This window comes from Centropristis striata, chromosome 14 (genome assembly GCF_030273125.1).
Source record: "Centropristis striata isolate RG_2023a ecotype Rhode Island chromosome 14, C.striata_1.0, whole genome shotgun sequence".
NCBI lineage: Eukaryota > Metazoa > Chordata > Actinopteri > Perciformes > Serranidae > Centropristis > Centropristis striata.
In genome coordinates this window covers 18,365,864-18,384,712 of record NC_081530.1, presented here as the reverse complement: position 1 = coordinate 18,384,712, position 18,849 = coordinate 18,365,864, and the positions used below count along the sequence as shown (strand labels likewise).

At 39.8% G+C, this 18,849-nt stretch overlaps 1 protein-coding gene across 1 annotated transcript in view; it reads left to right on the top strand.

The window, feature by feature from the left end:
- The window catches only part of nfatc1 (nuclear factor of activated T cells 1), a 52,403-nt gene that overhangs the window by 8,479 nt on the left and 25,075 nt on the right, over positions 1-18,849 (top strand). The window contains exons 4-6 of the mRNA XM_059350071.1: positions 3,702-3,904; positions 7,615-7,787; positions 11,596-11,736. Of these exons, the coding sequence (XP_059206054.1) occupies positions 3,702-3,904; positions 7,615-7,787; positions 11,596-11,736 (517 nt within the window). The remainder of the gene's footprint in view (positions 1-3,701; positions 3,905-7,614; positions 7,788-11,595; positions 11,737-18,849) is intronic.

Below are 18,849 nucleotides of genomic sequence, written 5' to 3'. Positions count from 1 at the left end.
AGCAAAAAGCGTGACAGTCACACTGGGTTATTCTCTCCTGACAACTGGAACACAGGAGTCCATATGTACATATCTGTGTGTATGTGTGTGATGATCCTGTTTAAAGCTGGGAGGGTCCATGATAGGAGCCCCTCAGACCTCTCTCCTCCTCTTTGGTGCCTTGAGCAGCCGGAGTCTCGGCATTCCTCTTGTGGGTGATAATATGAACTAGGGAGGGGATGGCTGCACTGCCAATGTCAGGCTGCCAGGGCGGAGGAGCGCAGGGTTTACATGAAGTGGTATCACACTCATTTAATTGCATCAATAAATCATAGCTGGTGTCTGCTGCAGCTGCTTTTACACAGCAGATGATTCAGATCAAAGTTTCTTGATTTCAAGATTGCAACTTTGATCATTTTACGTTTTAACCCTCTGTACCCCGAGCTGTTTCAGAGTGTTTTGTTTTAGGGCCGGAAGTGGGAACAACTAAAAATGTCTTTTGTGCAGAATAACACACATATAATGACATCATCATAAAAAAGGCAAGTTGAATTTCTCTCATAAAGTATTATTATTATTATTTAATTAAATACATTTGAACAGATTTTCAGTGAATATTTGTCATGTGACCGTTCATCTCAGCAGAATCAATCATGGCTTCACAGTGTCGCTGAGTAGTGCAGAATTTAATGTTTTAAAGAGGATATAGTTATTCTAAAAATGAGATTTAGAATAAAATGAATTTGATAAATATCAAAACAAGTTTTGTTTTGGTTGCTTTTTATAGAAATATTTGTAACCAGTGATCCGTTTAAGGACTGTCGGAAGGGTCAAATTTAGACAATAATGCCTGGTTTTACAGTTTCTTTCTACAATAAACAATGTATTTTATGTGATTTTTAAAAAAGAAAACAAGTTTCATGGGGTTCAGAGGGTTAAAATGATGCATAATAATAATGATGTGAACACAAATGTCTCAACAGTTTTTGAAGTTCAGATCAGAAACAGCTGAAATCCTTCACATGACATTTTCAGGTTTGGGTATTTCTATTTGCTTAGAGTTTCTTGCTGATAATAAGTCAGTGCAGATAGTCTGTTTGTAATTACAGTTTCAAAGTAACGGTCTAACCTTGTGAGTGGGCTTCCTCACTTCATCACTCTCCTTCCTGCTGCCTAAATAAACAGCATTGCTAGGCAGCAACCCATTTCCTTACACAAATATACAGGCTCTTAACCCCGACAAGGATCCTCCTCCAAATCACATGTTGTGCCTCGCCGGTCGGAGCCTCTCGCTCTTGTTGTGGGCACTCCTCACCTCGAGTGCTCTTCAAGTGAAAGCTGTGGTCTTTGTTTCAACATCTCCGCGCCGATCGCTGCAGCTGCCAATCTCGTCCACAGCGGCATATAATTAGGAGGCTCGGCATCTGTAATACTTTGACATGGTCTGTGGACAGTGACGTCTGTCCTGCCAGTTTTGACTCATACAGTCAGATTATTTCGGTTGTGTTTTTATATATGTTATTTCTAAAGATAGGAACACTATTCTTTATGTTATGTTGCTAATATAGGGTCGGCATAGCTCAATATATCATAATTCATTTTGTGATAAAAACACCAAATTTGCAGATATGATGATAAATATATTGGGAACAAAACTGGATATTGGGCCATCACAAACTCAGACCCTGGTTGCCATGGCAGCCATTTTTTCAAAATGGCTACATGGCTACAAATAGTTGGTTAAACCAACCTTTCCCATAGGACCCAGGTGCAATAATGGACATAATCTAGATCCTATAACCCTGAGAACCAAATAAAATACTCACTCACACTTTTTTTTACAGACTTTTACAAAGTAATTGGTCATCTCATTATATTATAATGTTATTTTATAGTGCCGTAAATCAGTAAAAACTGTTATATGTTTTGTGCATTTTTTTGTCAGATGGTGGATGCTAGAGCAAATGTGGTACAGATCATTTTAAAAAAGTAATTACTCACTTATATATGTGTAGTATTGTTTAGTTGTGTATCTCACAATAATTAACATGAACTCCTCATAAATGGAACAGGAATACATCTGCCGACGATTGGCGGCAATTTAAGTGCAGAAACATCTATTTTCTCAATTTTTAATGAAAAGAATTAAAATATTTTAATCTGTTTTGCCAAATAAGGCAATTGTCATATTGTGGACATCTACTTATCTTAATGTTTTTTTTCACTATAGCTTTTTACACAAACTTTATAAAAATGGTTTAAAATTAGAATTTTTTTAACCCAATATATAAAGTACCCAATTGAAATAACAAAAAATAAACATTATTATATCAGTCTTTGCAATATAATGTGTCATAACACTAACCACAACATAAATATTCTGTTAAAAAAAGGATACAAATGTTGATCAGGTTTGTTGGTCACACCTATCTTTCTAACCATAATAATAATAATAATAATAATAATAATAATTATAATAATAGTAAATAATAATAATAATAATAAACTTTATTGTATATAATTTTTCATGCAAGAAATGATGCACAAAGTGTTTTACAATTACATTACAGAAATAGACACACAACATGCTTAGATGCTTAGAATGCAATAGGTAATGTAAAATAAGAAGGAAAAAAACATTGAATAATAAATAATAATAATAATAATAATAATAATAATAATAAAGTTTAAAATACATACAACATGCACATATACATCAATAAAATGTCTCAGCAAAAATAACAGTGTCATATTTAATCTCTTCAGTAAAAACAGATATTTTCCTCACATACCTGGTTGATTTATGATAATAATAAATATAAATGCATAATAATAATAATAATAATAATAATAAATGCAGAACAGTCCGTATGTTAATAAAATATTGAACTAATCTCTAGTTTCTTTAGTTTTCAGTACAGATGCTTTAAAACTAGCAGTTTAAAAACAATATAAAAAAATCGTGATAATAACTGAGATTGGACGATATGAAAAAATATATATCATGATAATTTTTTGCCATATCGCCCAGCCCTGCTTTAAAGCTTTCTGTCTGCTGCTGTGATTCCTCTCCCTCCTCACTGTATGGATCACATACATCACTCTCCGGCAGTGTGTCAGTGGTAGCTGCTGCTCTCAGATTTCAGTCTGTGGCTTTGGGCTGCATGCCTGCTCTCTGCAGTTTGGGTGGTTGAGGTCATCCTGGCAGGAGGCCTCCTGTCAAGCAACACCTTTGGAGGTCTGGGAGCACTTCAGAAGCTCCACCAGCTCCAGCGAGCGCCGCGTCTCTGCTGTCTCCAGCTCCATCATTCTGGGATCATTTTACTGATAAAAATCAGAGCGGGGTCAACGCTGAGAGTTTTTCTTGACCCTGATTGGCTGGAGCTCAGTGGCTCTGACATGACTTTGACTTTTCTGGAACACTAGCTCGGTCTTGTCACAAATCAAAACGCTGCTCGCTGTAGGTGGTTTTACTGCTCTCTGGCAGCGGCTGCCCCTGAAGTTCAGCTACTGTAGGATCAACATGTTGGCAGGCCTGACGTGAACTGATGGAGGAAGTGTATACAGGCCACGGGTAGTAAATTAAAGAAGATGAAAAGGGTGATTACAAGATCCTAAATGGGTGCTTTGTTTGAAAACCATCACGCTGAGAGCCTGACCTCTTAAAGACCTACGTTTTTTTATTTTTGGACTGAACCACAACTATGTCTTTTTCCTCTTAGCTGCACGGCTACATGGAGAGCGAGCCGCTGACCCTGCAGCTGTTCATCGGCACGGCTGACGACCGGCTGCTGAGGCCCCACGCCTTCTACCAGGTCCACCGCATCACCGGCAAGACGGTGTCCACGCCGAGCCACGAGGCCCTGCACAACAACACCAAGATCCTGGAGATCCCTCTGCTGCCGGAGAACAACATGCGGGCCATGTGAGTATCAGACACGTCCAGAGAGGCGTCTGAAGAAACCTTCCCATGCTAAGTCCTCTGGGGAAAATCCAAGTAAAACCTTAAGTAATTTCAGCTAATATTTTGGGGTACCAAGCAGATATTTGGGCAAGACTCTCCTCTGGTTTAGAGTGTGATTATCCACTCAAGACACAAGACAGGAGTTGGGGTTGAGGGACGATATATACGACTGGATTGTTTTAGAAGAATTCAGTTTATAATGGATATATAAATACAGATAATTTTGATTCACTGTTCATTTGCAGTCAACCAAAGTGAACCACTCAAACGTGATTAGTGAATCTTACTTGGACTAGAAACAGAAACTTCTGATACCAAAATCTTGTCCCATACTTACAGCCACAAAGCATGTTGTTTAGAATTTTTGCATAAATAGAACAATTTTGCAACACAGGAATCCAGCAGAGACGTTAAAAATATTCATATATTTCGACATCTTCCCAGCTTACAACAATGTGCTACTATGACAAGTGGATCATGCCTACCACCAAATTCATGCATACAGTAACAACGTTACAGCAACATTGAATAAGATAAGATATGACTTTATTTATCCAACAGGGGAAATTTAGTTGTTGCAGCATCTCAAGATACAGACACATAGATATAGAAGAAAGAAAAAAAAATAAGACATACACTTTACATTTTATACACATTATATATATACATTTCTGCTATTTGGCATTTGTTGTTAATATATCTTTTTTGTGTTTGTTTGTTTTCCTGAAACCACTTTGCATGTTCACAGATATTGCACATTGGAGAAAATATATTTTAGCATGTTAAATAGGTGAAATAGGTTGTTGCATGTAGTAGTATGAACATCAATGAATATGATCATAAAAGTTATTTCTGCAGTAGCTGACTCGTAACTTGTGACACTAACATGAGCTAACGTTACTCGTTACTGAACATTATTTCTGCCGCTTCAGATAGATTTTAATCTGCAATGGTCGTTTCTTAACAATAAAGACAACAACTCCCATGATCCCACAATACTATACTGTCCCATAACAGTCTGTCTGTTGTTACTAATTTGATTAAGAGACCCCTAGCTGCAGAAATTACATACTGTGTGTTGAAGGGTCAGTCCAAGTCAAGTCAAAACTCTCCATGAGTTAATAACAAGACAAGGCAAGTTTATTTGTATTGCACCTTTCAACAACAAGGCAATTCAAAGTGCTTTAAACAAAACATTAAAAGCATCAGAAAGAGACATATATAAAATGACTTTCAAATATGAAAATTAAAAATCGAAAGGGAGCAGACAAAATATTTCTAAAAAATATAAAATATCAAAGGAATACAAGTTCCAGTGCAGTATTACTGAAAGGCAGTGGTAAACAGAAAAGTTTTCTGGGAGTTTGTTCCAGATATGTGGTGCATAAAAACTCAATGCTGCCTCCATGTTTAGTTCAAGACAATAAGCGAGATCTTTATATGTAAATTCTGACCACTAGAGTGATACAGCATATAAACATCACCACCCACTCAAAGGTGTGTATGAAACATGAGACTTGATATAAACCTTAAAACCTTACTAAAGTCCTCTAAAATAACCCAGTAAGTAAAGTCTGCAAAAGAGCTGCATCACTGTTACATAAAACATAAAAATAGCTCAAATTTAAAGAGTTTCTTCAACTTGTGGGAATCTTCCAGCCGTCTTTGGGGGATAAACTGTGTTCCTGTTGTGCTGATGAAACCCTGTTGAGACATGTTAGATTGCGGCCTTTCTATAAAAAGCTAAAAAACTCCTGATGCTCACTATTCTGTGTGTTTGGGTTGTGAAAGTGTTGCCCTCTGTGCACAGACAGACGGGTGGCTTTCCCATTTTATAAGCCTCACAGATCAGATTACTGGGGAAGCTCTGGGCTGCTAACAGGGACCTGGGGTTTCTGTCTGCTACATCAGCACTTTCTCTGCGTTTTAATGGATGTAACACATAAGCTGCTCTTATACAACAGCTTCACCTCAGGATATGGTTTCTCTCTCCTCTCTCACGGGGGACACGCCTCAGACTGCTCACAGGGATTTGTGGGAGATTTATTCGTTTGGACGTGCACTCCAGTGTGACATATAGATGTTTTATTATGTGGTATAGAATATTATATTTCTGAAATAGTTATCCATGATGATTCACAGGGATGCGTGTTAAATTAAAGCATTAATCAACATCAGTTAGCTAATGTGAAGCCACAAATAGTGTTGGTCAACTTGGTATGACTCCAATTAACTCTTAATAAATTAAATGATAGCATTAAACTGCCCCTCTTCTTCTCATGCTTTCTCTCTGACTCTCGGTCTCAGGCACCGAGCGGACGCCTCAGTTTGTGTTTTTTTGCACTCGGCCTGTCTGCGTGGGCGGAGAGCTGAACAGCTGGGGTCCTTAGCATCAACACCTGATTACTTCGCCAGCGGAGCAGACCCTGGTGTCTGGCGAGAAGAATGTTAGGGAGTGTTCAAATGTGTGTAAAAGTTGACATTAACTAGGCTTTGAGGAATGCGGCATCAAGTAGCACAGGCGATGGAGAAGCCAGAAAGCATTTGCAGAAGTATGAAAAAGTTGGATGAGTGCAGACGGAGAGGAGAGAGGAGGAGGTGGGGGTTATTAAGGGTCTGATGAAGACTTTAAAGAAGTCATTACAGCCAGTTGTTGGTTGTAAGATTTGTGGCAGTAATTGTGAAAGCATCTCTTGTGTGTCATAACAAAGATATTCCCATCTGTTGCTCCCAGACTCTTTCTATAGAGTTTGAATTTCACCCAACATTGGACGCAGTGAGGTGTAAAAGCTCCGTCGGGGGTGCTGGTGTTAATCTTCTGTTGACATCACTGCAGCCTCCGTCAGGGCCACGTTGATGGAGTCCAGAGTGAAAATCCCTTTTTTTTTTTTGCCCGCGATGCTGTATATAACTCACAGCCTTATTAACTCTCTGTGAGAGCTTATGGATCATTAATGCATGTGGTAATAGGGCTGGGCGATATGGACCAAAAGTCACATCCTGATATATTTAGGCTGAATATCAATATACAATATACAGTCATGGAAAAAAATATTAGACTGCCCTATTTCTTCAATTTCTTGTTCATTTTTATGCCTAAATGTACATTTGTTTGGACAAATATAATGTATCTTTAGTTGTACCAGGCATTAAGATGAACAAGAAATTGAAGAAAACAAGGGTGGTCTAATAATTTTTTCCATAACTGTTCATCCCAATATTTTTATCACAAAGTGAGAGCAAATGTTCAGTCAAAGTCAAAGCCAAATATGACATGACAAAACCAGTAGTTTTATTGAAACCGTTTATTTAAGTGAACATAAATACTGTATAACAGGAGTACCTTTTTTTTTTTTTTTTAAATCAAAGCTCCATAAAGTGCACATTTAAACAAAAAAATACCTTAGATAAAAATAGTCTATGAAATAAAATAGGGCATTTCTGAAATAAATATATTTCTATGAGAAAAGAATAACAAACATTACAAAATAGCTAAATATGACAAACCAAAGTAAGTGCAGCATTTATATATAAAGAAAGAAAACATTTTTGAACTATTTATCGATATATTTTTTGTATCTATATATTGCACAGCCCTATGTGGTAATTTGCCTTTGGGACGGTGAGACTTTGGCAAACTTTGACTTCTTCTTCTGTCTCCTCCAACGCAGAATCGACTGCGCGGGGATCCTGAAGCTGCGTAACTCGGACATCGAGCTGAGGAAGGGGGAGACCGACATCGGGCGCAAGAACACACGTGTGCGGATGGTTTTCAGAGTTCACATGAACCAGGCCACGGGCAGGACGGTGTCCCTGCAGGTCTCATCCAACCCCATCGAGTGCTGTGAGTACTTCTCATATCCATTATTGCTTGGATATACAGGTGCACTTCAATAAATTAGAATATCATAGAAATGGCTAGCCTGGCTAACACCAGACCAAATCTCATTGGAGATTAGGTCTGGACACCTGCTGTTTATTTCTCCGTAGAGGAGGTGTGGTTTACGATCCTCCGGAGCCGTTTATTGGACGCTTAGAATGTCTATCAAAGCGTCTGTAGGTAGCTCTTAGCCAATCAGATCAGTTATACCAGATGACGTAGTAGAGCAACAGAGATGGATGTTTGTTGTGTGTGTGTGTGTGTGTGTGAGAGAGAGTGTTGTTTGCTGCTTTGCTTCTCCAGTTCTCGCTTTCTGCAAGATTATTTATTTTCACGCTTTATTCCCCCTCATGTCATTCAGCCACACACATCCACTGATTTTATGGGCAATAAACAAGCTGCTGCGGGTCTCTGGGGGCTCCACTGTCCCCCGATTCGGAGCCAGATCACCGGCGGTGAGCGACGGTCTCACCGGCTCGGCGCAACGAGCCGCCGAGACCGTCGGTGCGGCGCTAATAGCCCCGCTACCGGTGATCTCGCTACCAGCCGGGGGACAGCGGAGCCGCCGAGAGACCTTTCGCCTTTCAACTTTCGCTCTAAACTATTTAAAACACCGTCTTCAGCTAAAGAGAGTTTCGCGTCTGCAGCAGCCATGTTGGATCCGGAAAGCTTCCAAGTGCCGAGTAGTACGCGTCATCGTCTCACCGTCCCTCCCCGCTCTGTGATTGGATCCCTAAAACAGGGCTAAGATTCCTTCCTGGTTGCCAGACTGCCTGGAGGTTCGAAATTAAATTCGAGCGCGCAAGGCAGTCTGGGTATACCCAGGCTAAGAAATGGCAGTAATTCAATTCAAAAAGTGTAAAAAAAAGAACCTGGTCTCACAGGAATCTGTGAAATAGCCACGGATTCGCTTAACTCAAAATCCGTGGAATAGCCACGGAATCACTCAAATTTCTGTGAAACTGACACGGATTTCGCTACAATGCAAGTTAATGACAGTCATATCCCATGGCTATTCGTGTTCCAAGTCACATGACTTTCAAGGTCCCGCCGATCAGAACAAAAAACATGGCGGATAGTTCTCTCATTTTTAGTGAAAAAATCTATATTTTGACATAATTTCAGCATAAAAATGGATTTTCATCACATTTGTAGCGAGAAATATATGTTTTATTTTCTAGATATTCACTCAGTGAATGTAAATAATCACTTTGGATGTTGGAATAGCCACGGGATATGATTGTCATTAACTTGCATTGTTGCTAAATCCGTGTCAGTTTCACGGAAATTTGAGTGATTCCATGGCTATTCCACAGATTTTGAGTTAAGCAAATCCGGCTGCTAGACCTGCACAAATAAAGACAGAAAGCCAATTTTCAGACCTGAATAAGGTGAAATGAAACCCCGAGTGCATTGCCAAGGAAAAAGCTTCTCTGCGGTCCTGTGTTATTTGCATGGATTTAAATTTAGTGCAACATTGGCCCGTTTCTTTGCAAATGAGCCTAATTGCAAAAACAGTCAAGTTTTCAAAGATTGGCGCTAATAGTCACATTTAGTCGGAATTACAGTGAAATTGTTGGCGTCTTCAGATAGTTTCTGGGTAACTGAAGCAGATTTATAAGCTGCTAACTATGTTCTTCCTTCACAGACTGGGATATTAAATCACAAATACTGTTTCTCCTCCTTACTGTAATGTTTAAATTCCTTGCCTGAAGTTTTGAGGAATGCCTCTGCACCTTCTAAGTCAGGATCTATAGCATGCAGGCTGAGAATTAAATATTTATTTTTCTTTCTCTGCTGTTGTCCTGCCTAGTGAGTATTTGGTGCAAAGGCAAAAATTATGCTTTGTTACATGGAGAGTTGCTATCAAACACATTAAAGGCCAAATTGCACTCAGCTGCAAAACTTTGTGGGTGAGTTTGAGGTGTAATATCATTAACACTATCTTTTGTGATGTACGATTCAAAGTGCTAAAAGCAGCTGAAATCAATAATTGTGAATTTGCCTGGTAGTTCATACATTTTTTTTTTTTATATATATATTTCAATTTGACCCGGGGCATGTTTAATTATCCAAAAGTGTCAGAAACTAAAAAACAAACAAACAATAAACATTGTTTATATTTCATGATTAACTCCATTACTAACAATTTAAATCAATATTTAGTGCAATGGTGTTCTTTACCTCACACAGATCATGGTTCAATGAGGATAATTCACTTGTTTTCTCTAAAAAAGAAAAAATGTTAAAACTTTTTTATGTACATTAGAAAGACCTACATATAAAACACATTGGTTTTACATGACATTGATTTTTTTCAAAAAATTGTATTTTACATTTGAATTTTTTTTTTTTTTTTAAATGAAAAACTACTTCTTTAACTTTTTTTTTTTTAAATGTTAAACTTTGAAATGGGTCAATTTGACCAGTAACATAAGAGGAGGGTTAATTTTTTAATAATACTGGATACTTATCATTTCAGGCCTCTAATATTAACTCAGATCAAACAATATGAAGTCAGAAGAAAAGTTGAAGTTCCCAATAAGGTTGGGAACCACTGGATTAATCAGTTATTCAATAGGTAGAAACTTTGATAATCAATTATTCCTTGCAGGCAAAAATGTGAAACATGCTGCATAAAACAAGCTGTTTTAAGCTTCTCATATGAGAGGATTTGTTCTTTTGTCATTTTAAATGAGATATTGTTGGATTCCTGGACTAAACAAACACCTTAAAGACATTAGATTGGACTTTGGGAAGTGATGATGGACTATTTTCACACATTTCTAAAATAGACTGAACGATTAATTGCTCGATCACAAGATAAACACCAGATTATCTGATAAAAACAGTAATCATTCAGTGCACTCTGTAGCTACTGGTGCATGTGATCGTGAGCTGCGTTTTAACTCGACAGTATTTGTCTGTTTAAAGTCAATGTGGGCCTTGTTCAATAAAGCCTATCGACTCCCTGCACTGCACTGGGGCTGACCTTTCACTGGAGCGGGAGAAACTCCGGCAGATCAACCACTTCATGTGGTTCTGGCAGTCGGAGCTGCCATAGAGATTAAGTCTTATGAGGTAAATGAAAGACAGTAGTTAAACCATGATCTCAGCCCCTTGAAATAGACCATTGTTAGTTTCTGAACGACTGCCACAAAGCAATTGTTTTTGACCAAAATTCACTTTGTGTGTGACTGAGGCAGAACGACAGACAGAAACAGAGCGATGTGGGAAAGACTGATGGTTTCCAAAAACAGAGAGTGAGAGTTTCTTTTATCAGAATCAGAAAGCAGAGGCATCAAATTACTAAAAGATGATCCTCATATGAGAAAAATTCAGGTTTTATGAACCTCTGCTTATGTTTCCCGGATCAATCGCAATAAAATTACAGCTATCTTTCACAACAGACGCCCGGCCAAGACATTTAGAAGGAAATGGTTTGCAAATATTTCCTAAAAACTGAAAGTAAACAGAGATGAGAAGCCAAAAAGGTAAAAGAGAGGGGTAAAAAAGCTGAGAAAAGGAAGGATTCTGAGACAAACATTCACTATAATTATCAGAAAAGCACAAATAAACACAAAGCGGAGCCTCTCTTTACTGACTGGCTTAATTCTGACATGAAGAAGTGGAAGTTTACAGCTGCAGCGGCTGCTCCGAGAGAGCTGTCTAGGTAGTGATTCAGTCTGGATGCTCAGGTCTGCATGGGGAGTGGGTGTGTATTAGCTGAACGATGAGGCCGCTTTCTCTTCTTCTCCTCTCCCTCACGCAGCCCAGAGATCGGCCCAGGAGCTGCCGCTGGTGGATAAGCGGAGCTTGGAGACGTGTCCGGCCCCCGGGGGGGAGAGGATGCTCATCGACGGACACAACTTCCAGCACGACTCCAAGGTGGTGTTTGTGGAAAAGGCTCAAGGTAAAATAGGAGGAGTTCTGGACTCAGCTGTGTGTGAGTGTGTGTCTCCCTCTCCGTTGTTGGAGAAACCCCAGGACTCCCTCCTTCCCTCTCTCCTCTCCTCTCCTCTTCTCTCTTCTTCTCTTCTCTCCCCCCGCCGTCAAAATATCCTCCATCCTGCCAGAGTGCCACATGTGGTGCACATTAATGCGCTGTATTTTTAACCCAGCAGATTTACATTTGCAGAAGTTTCCATTGCCTGTTCAGCAGAGGAATGGATCACAAATGCAGCATGTGTTGTGTGCATGCGTGCGTGCATGTGTGTGGTGGGGATGCATGCACTTTTGTGTGTGCCATCATGCCTCAGTATTTGTTTCTCTTTTTCTAAGCCGTTTCGGTTTGGAGGGAGAGGGGACAGCTCCCAGATGTTGATACGAGGAGGTTTACAAACAGCAATTTCCTTGATTAGCTTCAGCAAAAAAGCAACGTGAGGCTCGGCCCGGGCCAAGGCTGAGAAATGTAAACACGTGTGATCCTATCGGCCCGGTGACTCATTCAAAAAAGAGGGAAGCCTTTTCATTGTTCCACCTGTGAAAGGAAGAATTCAAGGCTGCCCGGGCACACAGCCCCCCCCCCCTCCAGCACTGTACAATGGAGTAGTGAGATTGTTTATCAAAACAAGAAGTGATTGAATGAGCAGGGGCCTTGTTCCCCTCGTCCCAGCCCCTGTGATTAACCCTGATCTCTTCCTGAGGGGCGTGTTTCTGTCCTTTCTCAAAGGCAGAGACGACAATAATGTCACCGGTCAGATTAAACTTCAATCAACAGACAAAGAGACATGCTTTTTGAGTTACCAGCTGAAAACAGAGTTCTAGTTAAAAGAAATAAATGAAAATACTTTAAAATTACTCCTGTGTTTATCTATATTTATTCTTCTCAGAAAAGTTTGAACTCTGACATTATGGCCCTTAATCAGAATCAGAAAAAACTTGATTGATCCCCAGGAGGAAATAGAATTATGTTACAGTTCTCAGTTCCCATTTCAAAATAAAATACATGTAAACATTGAGGAATTAGAAAACCGAGAAAGAAATATGTAAATATATGTGCTATATACTGCAATATGTATATAAAAAATTGTGTGTACTACAATATATAATTACAGTCTAAATAATAATAATGCTGAACATTGTGCTCTATTATCAGGTGTGTTAAAATGCAAGAATAGCATGAATAAGAACATAAGTTGAAATGTAGAGTATAAATGCAGTATTACTTCCAGAGAATTGCACAGTTGAAGATAGAAAATAGAAATAAATGATGGAGTTATAGCAGCTGGCAGGGGTAAAACAGGTAAAAAAACAAAAAAAACAATGGTAACTTATCTTACAAATAAAGAAAAGTTTTCTGGCTTTTACACAGACCTCCATTTAGGACATAACCTTTCGATCTGCTCTAAAATTGAATCTGTTCTTCCTAGATCTATGCTTCACACTTCTACCAAGTTTCATTGAAATCAGGCCAGTAGTATTTTCGTAATCCTGTTGACAGACAAACAAAAATCTGTAATAACTGTAAACATGCTTCCTAGCAGAGGGAATAATAAGATGAGAAACAGGCAATGATCAGTGCTGTTTTTTGACAGTTTTACTGCAGTTTGAGAGCAGTTATTGAAACGATTAAAAGCTGTGTTTGAGACTACTCGGCTCTGATTGGTTGCTTTCGGTCAGGTGTGGTGTGATTCATGCGAATGCAATGAGCAGCACTAAGAGGAGACAGAGAATTGTGGTTTCTTTCACAGATTATTTGTCTCATGTGCTACTTTCAGGATATAGTGATAGTTTCAACAGATACTATATTACAAAAACGTATTTCTATAAAAGTTAAACCCATCCAAGTAGTTTCCTACCACCTCTGAAACATGAAACTAAAACTAAAATTGATTGGTCATGCAGCAAAGATCATAAAATGTTCAGACGTGTGGGTCAGTGGCTGCTCCGGTTCTGTCTGAATCCGGCTGTCTTTGGGGCCATGTGCAGACCTTGGACTGGCGTGGATGGGTGTGCTCACTTGTTTTTGATGAGGGTTTCCCCACGTCTGGCACCAGCATTAGATTCCTGGGCAATCCTACCATGGAAACACCCTTAAGCCAGGCTTCCACAACACTGCCCCCCCTTTCTGCTTCCCCCCATCCTTCCACATCTCTATCCAAGCTGCCTCTGTGCCACCAGTTCATTAACTCTGCGAGCTGTGGGCTCCCTACGGATCCTACCGGGTCTTCTTTACAGCTGCTCTCTGTATTAATAGACAGGTAAATAGATGCAGGAGACAAGTAGAGGCATTATCAATCTCTGGGGTTTAATACGATACAAATATGACGAGATGCAAAACAACTCATTTGCATATTTAAAAGCAACAAACATCTCAGCTTCCACATCCTCGTGTAGAGCTGAAATTGGAAATTTAATATGCTTTTATTGTTATTTCACTCGTGCCAAAGCAGAGCTCTGAGAAACAGTTTAACGATCAAACTCATAAATCCAGAGTGGTGGATGTTGTTGCCACAAAGAGTTTAACTATTTAATTCTACCGATGCACAATTTTCCTGCAAATTTTCCAATAAAGTGCTCTCGCAAAATAACGTTCACAAAGCTGCGGTAACAGAACATGTGGGCTGGACATATTGGGTGTTTGCATGTGTCTCGTACTTGCAAGTGCGCGTGTGTGTGTGTGTGTGTGTGTGTGTGTGTCAGAGTTTCCCCTGTCATTACAAGCAGGATGGGTCACCCTGGATTAAAAAGGCAGCCAGAGAACTGCAAAATTTCATTTGTTTTGGTTTCTGTTTTAGTGTCCAATGGTCTGAATGAGATTTACACTTGTGGGGGAAGCGGCACATGTTGTGTGTGTTTGAGAGATTTGTTTTTGTGTGCTCCATATTCATGTTTTCGAGTGTGTTGTTGTTGCTACCCATGACTCACGAGGAAGGAAATCCCTGTTTCCCCCCACGGAGACTCGCTCTGTCACCTGTTCCAACATCTGAAAACAGTAACTGCATGACAGCTTTTGCTGGATCACGCCCTCCTGAGCCTCCCGTCTCCTGCCTCAACGCCGCCCCCGTAGAAATAATCAAGATAGCATCGGTTCGGCTGTCACTCCTGGTTACAGCCAATCAGTCATGAGAGATTACTGTACGGGCCGAGAGCTGCAGACATCAGCCTGTAATCTAAACCTGACTCAATCTCACCTTGCCTTCATTCGCCCCGGTCGGCCCTGAAGATGCTGTCTCCGATAAGTCTCTCTCACTCCATTTGGGAAATTAGGCCCTCCTGTCCTTTATTCACCTCTGATTTTTCTTTCTTTGTATGTGTGGTTTAGTGTTTCTGCTGGAGGAGTCCTCAGATGTAATTTATCGCCTGAAAGTAAAAGGCTAAAGGTGCCAAAATCCAAATAGAAATAAAAAGACTGAGAAGAGTGAGGCGCAGAGATTGGACACAGAGTGGAAAAAAGGCAGATTTAAATACAAGTCAATTTATCAAACTTTAGAAGTCTCTGGTGTGCATGCATCTCCAAAGTGTCAACTTTCCATTAGCTAAGAGAAAAAAGCCCTGTTTGCGTATATGACGGTGGATTTATCAGCTAATTTAATGTTTTAATGGTTTGTTTAGCTGAAGACGTCAGAGAATTTTCTGTTTATGTGAAAATTTCCAACTAAATTTGGGACAAACAATGCAGCTACAGTCTCTTGTGATACTTTGTAAAGTTTGTTATTCTATTACATCTTATAGCAAAGCATATTATATTATAGTGTTAAAGTGTTGGCCTAGTAGAGGATATGATGGGATTACATGAAACTAAAGTAAATAAAACATTTAAATAAAATAAATGAGACTAGACTGAAACATAGCTGTAACAACATAGTCTTAGCTTTGAGGTTCACCAGATTTAAACTATGTCTGATGCACTTTATACGACTAATGGAGCTAAATTAAAGCATTTTCACTTTCTGTTGTTTCATTACTTCCCCAAACATGTCCCAGTGAATTGACACACTTATGCCAGCAATCAAAGTATTCTTAATTCTTCTTAAAAAGTTTCGTTTCCTGTTTTCCCTCATGTCTCGTCATTCCTGAAACTGTCATCTGGTTACTCATAAGTTTGATAATGATTTAATTATAGTCTATTCAGTTGCTAGGCTGCAGTCAAAATACTTACAGTATGTTTACTTATGTTATGCTGAAATGATGTCCAGCAAGTCCTCTGTGCAGGAAGCTTATTACGACATATTTAAGTTTGTCGTTAGGTGGCGACCCCTAGTGGCCGTAGACATTATGACGGGAGCAACAAAGTAATAAACGTTATTTTAACCTGAAACCATGAACTTTCTCCAAAACCAAGTAGTTTTTATTGTCTAAACATAACCAAGCTGCTCTATTTCACAACATAATATAATGCATAATTAATGCATGCATATATGACCCAATAAACTGGTTTACAATTCAATTCAATTCAAAGTTTATTCTTATATACAGTCATGGAAAAAATGATTAGACCGACAACAGAAATAGCTCATAAGAGTTTAATTTAAGAGCTGATATCTAGACATTTTCCATGGTTTTCTTGATAATGATTTTGGTTATGATTAAGGAAAAACATGGAAAATGGCTATATATCAGCTCTTAAACTCTTATGAGCTATTTTTGTTGTTATCATTATATTTGTCCAAACAAATGTACCTTTACTTGTACCAGGCATTAAAATAAACACGAAATTGAAGAAAAAAGGCTGGTCTAATAATTCCATGACTGTATCGTAATAGAAACACATTTCCTTGCACAATGAAAATTTTACTTTGCTGTAAGAGAAATAGATTTTTTTTTAAAATAGGATAGAAAAAGAACAATTTGTGCAAATATACAAAGAATATACAGTTTTCCAAGGGAGAAGCAGTTACAGGTATAAATAGTCTGTGTATGAATATGAGGACGTCTTTTGATAAAGATTACTCTGCAAAAAGTTGGAACTGTTGCGTCTTCTTCTGTTTAAGAACTGTGCAGTTATCTGAAAATATTTCACACCCTGCAGCCAATACTTTCTAATTATATTATTATATTGTGCACACATAAGTCTGGGTTTTTATTTGCACTGCCTTATTGATTACTTGGACTTTCTTTTCTTACATTCTTCCAGTCTTTTTTTTTTTATCAAGTATGGTTTTCTGCTCAGTGTTTCCCCACCATGATTGATAATAGCTTAATTTGAGTGCGAGATCCTGAAGGAAATCCTTGCAGAGGAGAAACCCTCTTGTGAAAAGAGCACTTTCACATCTGGCCTGTTGCACTGGACAGCTGCCTGCTCTCTGAGAATAACCATTTCCCTGCTGCATCAAAACCTCCTCAGCTGTAGCGTGGCTCACCCCCCTCACCTGTCCATCTCTTGGATGAGTTGGCACGTCAAACACATAGACGAGCTTTCTGTGTCTGACTGGAACACCCCGGCATTTTTGTCTAATTGTTGTTGGCCATAGCCGCCGCAGCAGTAACAGGAACCTGAAAACTGAACTGTGAGGATTATCGTGCTGCAAGGCTGCCAGATGGTGTCTGGAATTACCTGTAGAAAATTACAGATAACCATCCTCCTTTAAGCCCCATGAGAGCTGCTAGCAAGATGACAGTAATGTAACAGCGGAGGCAGCGAGGCTGTTTTTAACATGTGGTAGCTTGGTTAGCTTTGCTAGCTCTCAGCAGTGGTTTTGTCAGAGGGGAAGGGCGGTCAGCGGGCTTCGGTTTCATTGCACTCACAGAACAATGACTTCCACTTGAGGCCGTCCAGTGGTTTGGCTGCCTCTGACACTTGTGAGAACAATGGCTGTTTTCATAAACAAATCAATTACAGCCGCATAAACAGCGGGGATTATGTTTTCATAAATTACAGTGCATGATGCATAAAAATCGCAGGCCCCGTTTTGAGAAACTCCAGATTGATTTCTTGATGAAAGCGCTCCGGATGACGTTGTGCAGTGACAGGCGCCACTGTCGCTGCAAATAGCTGCTGCTGAAGAGTGGATGTCAATATCTCGTCCTCGAACCGCTGCCATCCATCAGCCCCTTCCACACCACGGCGGCTTGCATGCAACTTCCAAAAATCCACGTGTTTTCAGGGCGGGAGGAAGGAAGAAGTTTCAGTCATCACTAAGAGGACAAGGGAACCCTTTCAGCGTGCCACATGGGCCCGAGCAGAGCATGTGTTTATATTTACTGTATATTATGAGGGCTTGGGCACACGCCACCCTGCTGTTTCACTCTGGGCACCAAAGTTTCACTCCACCCAGCCCCAATTAAGGAGCACAAGGAGCTGTTTGATTCCCTTTATAAACCCAACATGACAAATAACCGTATTGTATATTGTTTGATCCCCCTCGGCCGCCATGACTCTGTACAGCACACCGCCACTGCGCCATTGACTGCTCTGTGTTATGTCTGTCCTGAGAAACTAATGATTTGTATAGACCGTCGCTAACGAAATGTGAATTGTGAGACTTCTGCGCGGCTGGGACGCAGCCAAGGAGAGCGGAGCTTGGGCGTTGTGAGAGTTGGAGAGGGGTACTGGGTTTATATGGTCGGGGTGGTTTTGGGGGAGAGGTTTCAGGCTGAGTTGTTTAACTTAGATAATATTGGATATTATCCAGCACAGTGGGCCAGGGAGTTAGAAACCATATTGAGTTTGCTGAAATTTGGTAGGAGGGAAGCTGGAGAGTAACTGCTGCTCAAGTTTTTCATTGGATCGGTGCAGGCGTTGTGCAGATGTTGCCCTATAACTCTGGAACATTCTGTGGTTATCAATTACATTCTGTGGTTATCAATTATCCGGTACGCTCCTTTCAAACAAAGGCATCCCACGCATTCAAAGCTTTTGAGAAGTTTCCTGGCAATAGGTAACAAAGTCCTAAATTAGATTCTTCTATCTTATGTATTGATTTGAAAGATGATGTGAGTCAGACAGAGAGAAGAGCAGACAGGGAGAAACAGAGAGAGACGTCGAAGGGGAGATCTGAAAAACATGTTTACCTCCTGTGGATCGACATCGGCTGCAACGGCTTCCCTTCTGGAGACGTTCCCAAAGTGAAGAGAGATGGAG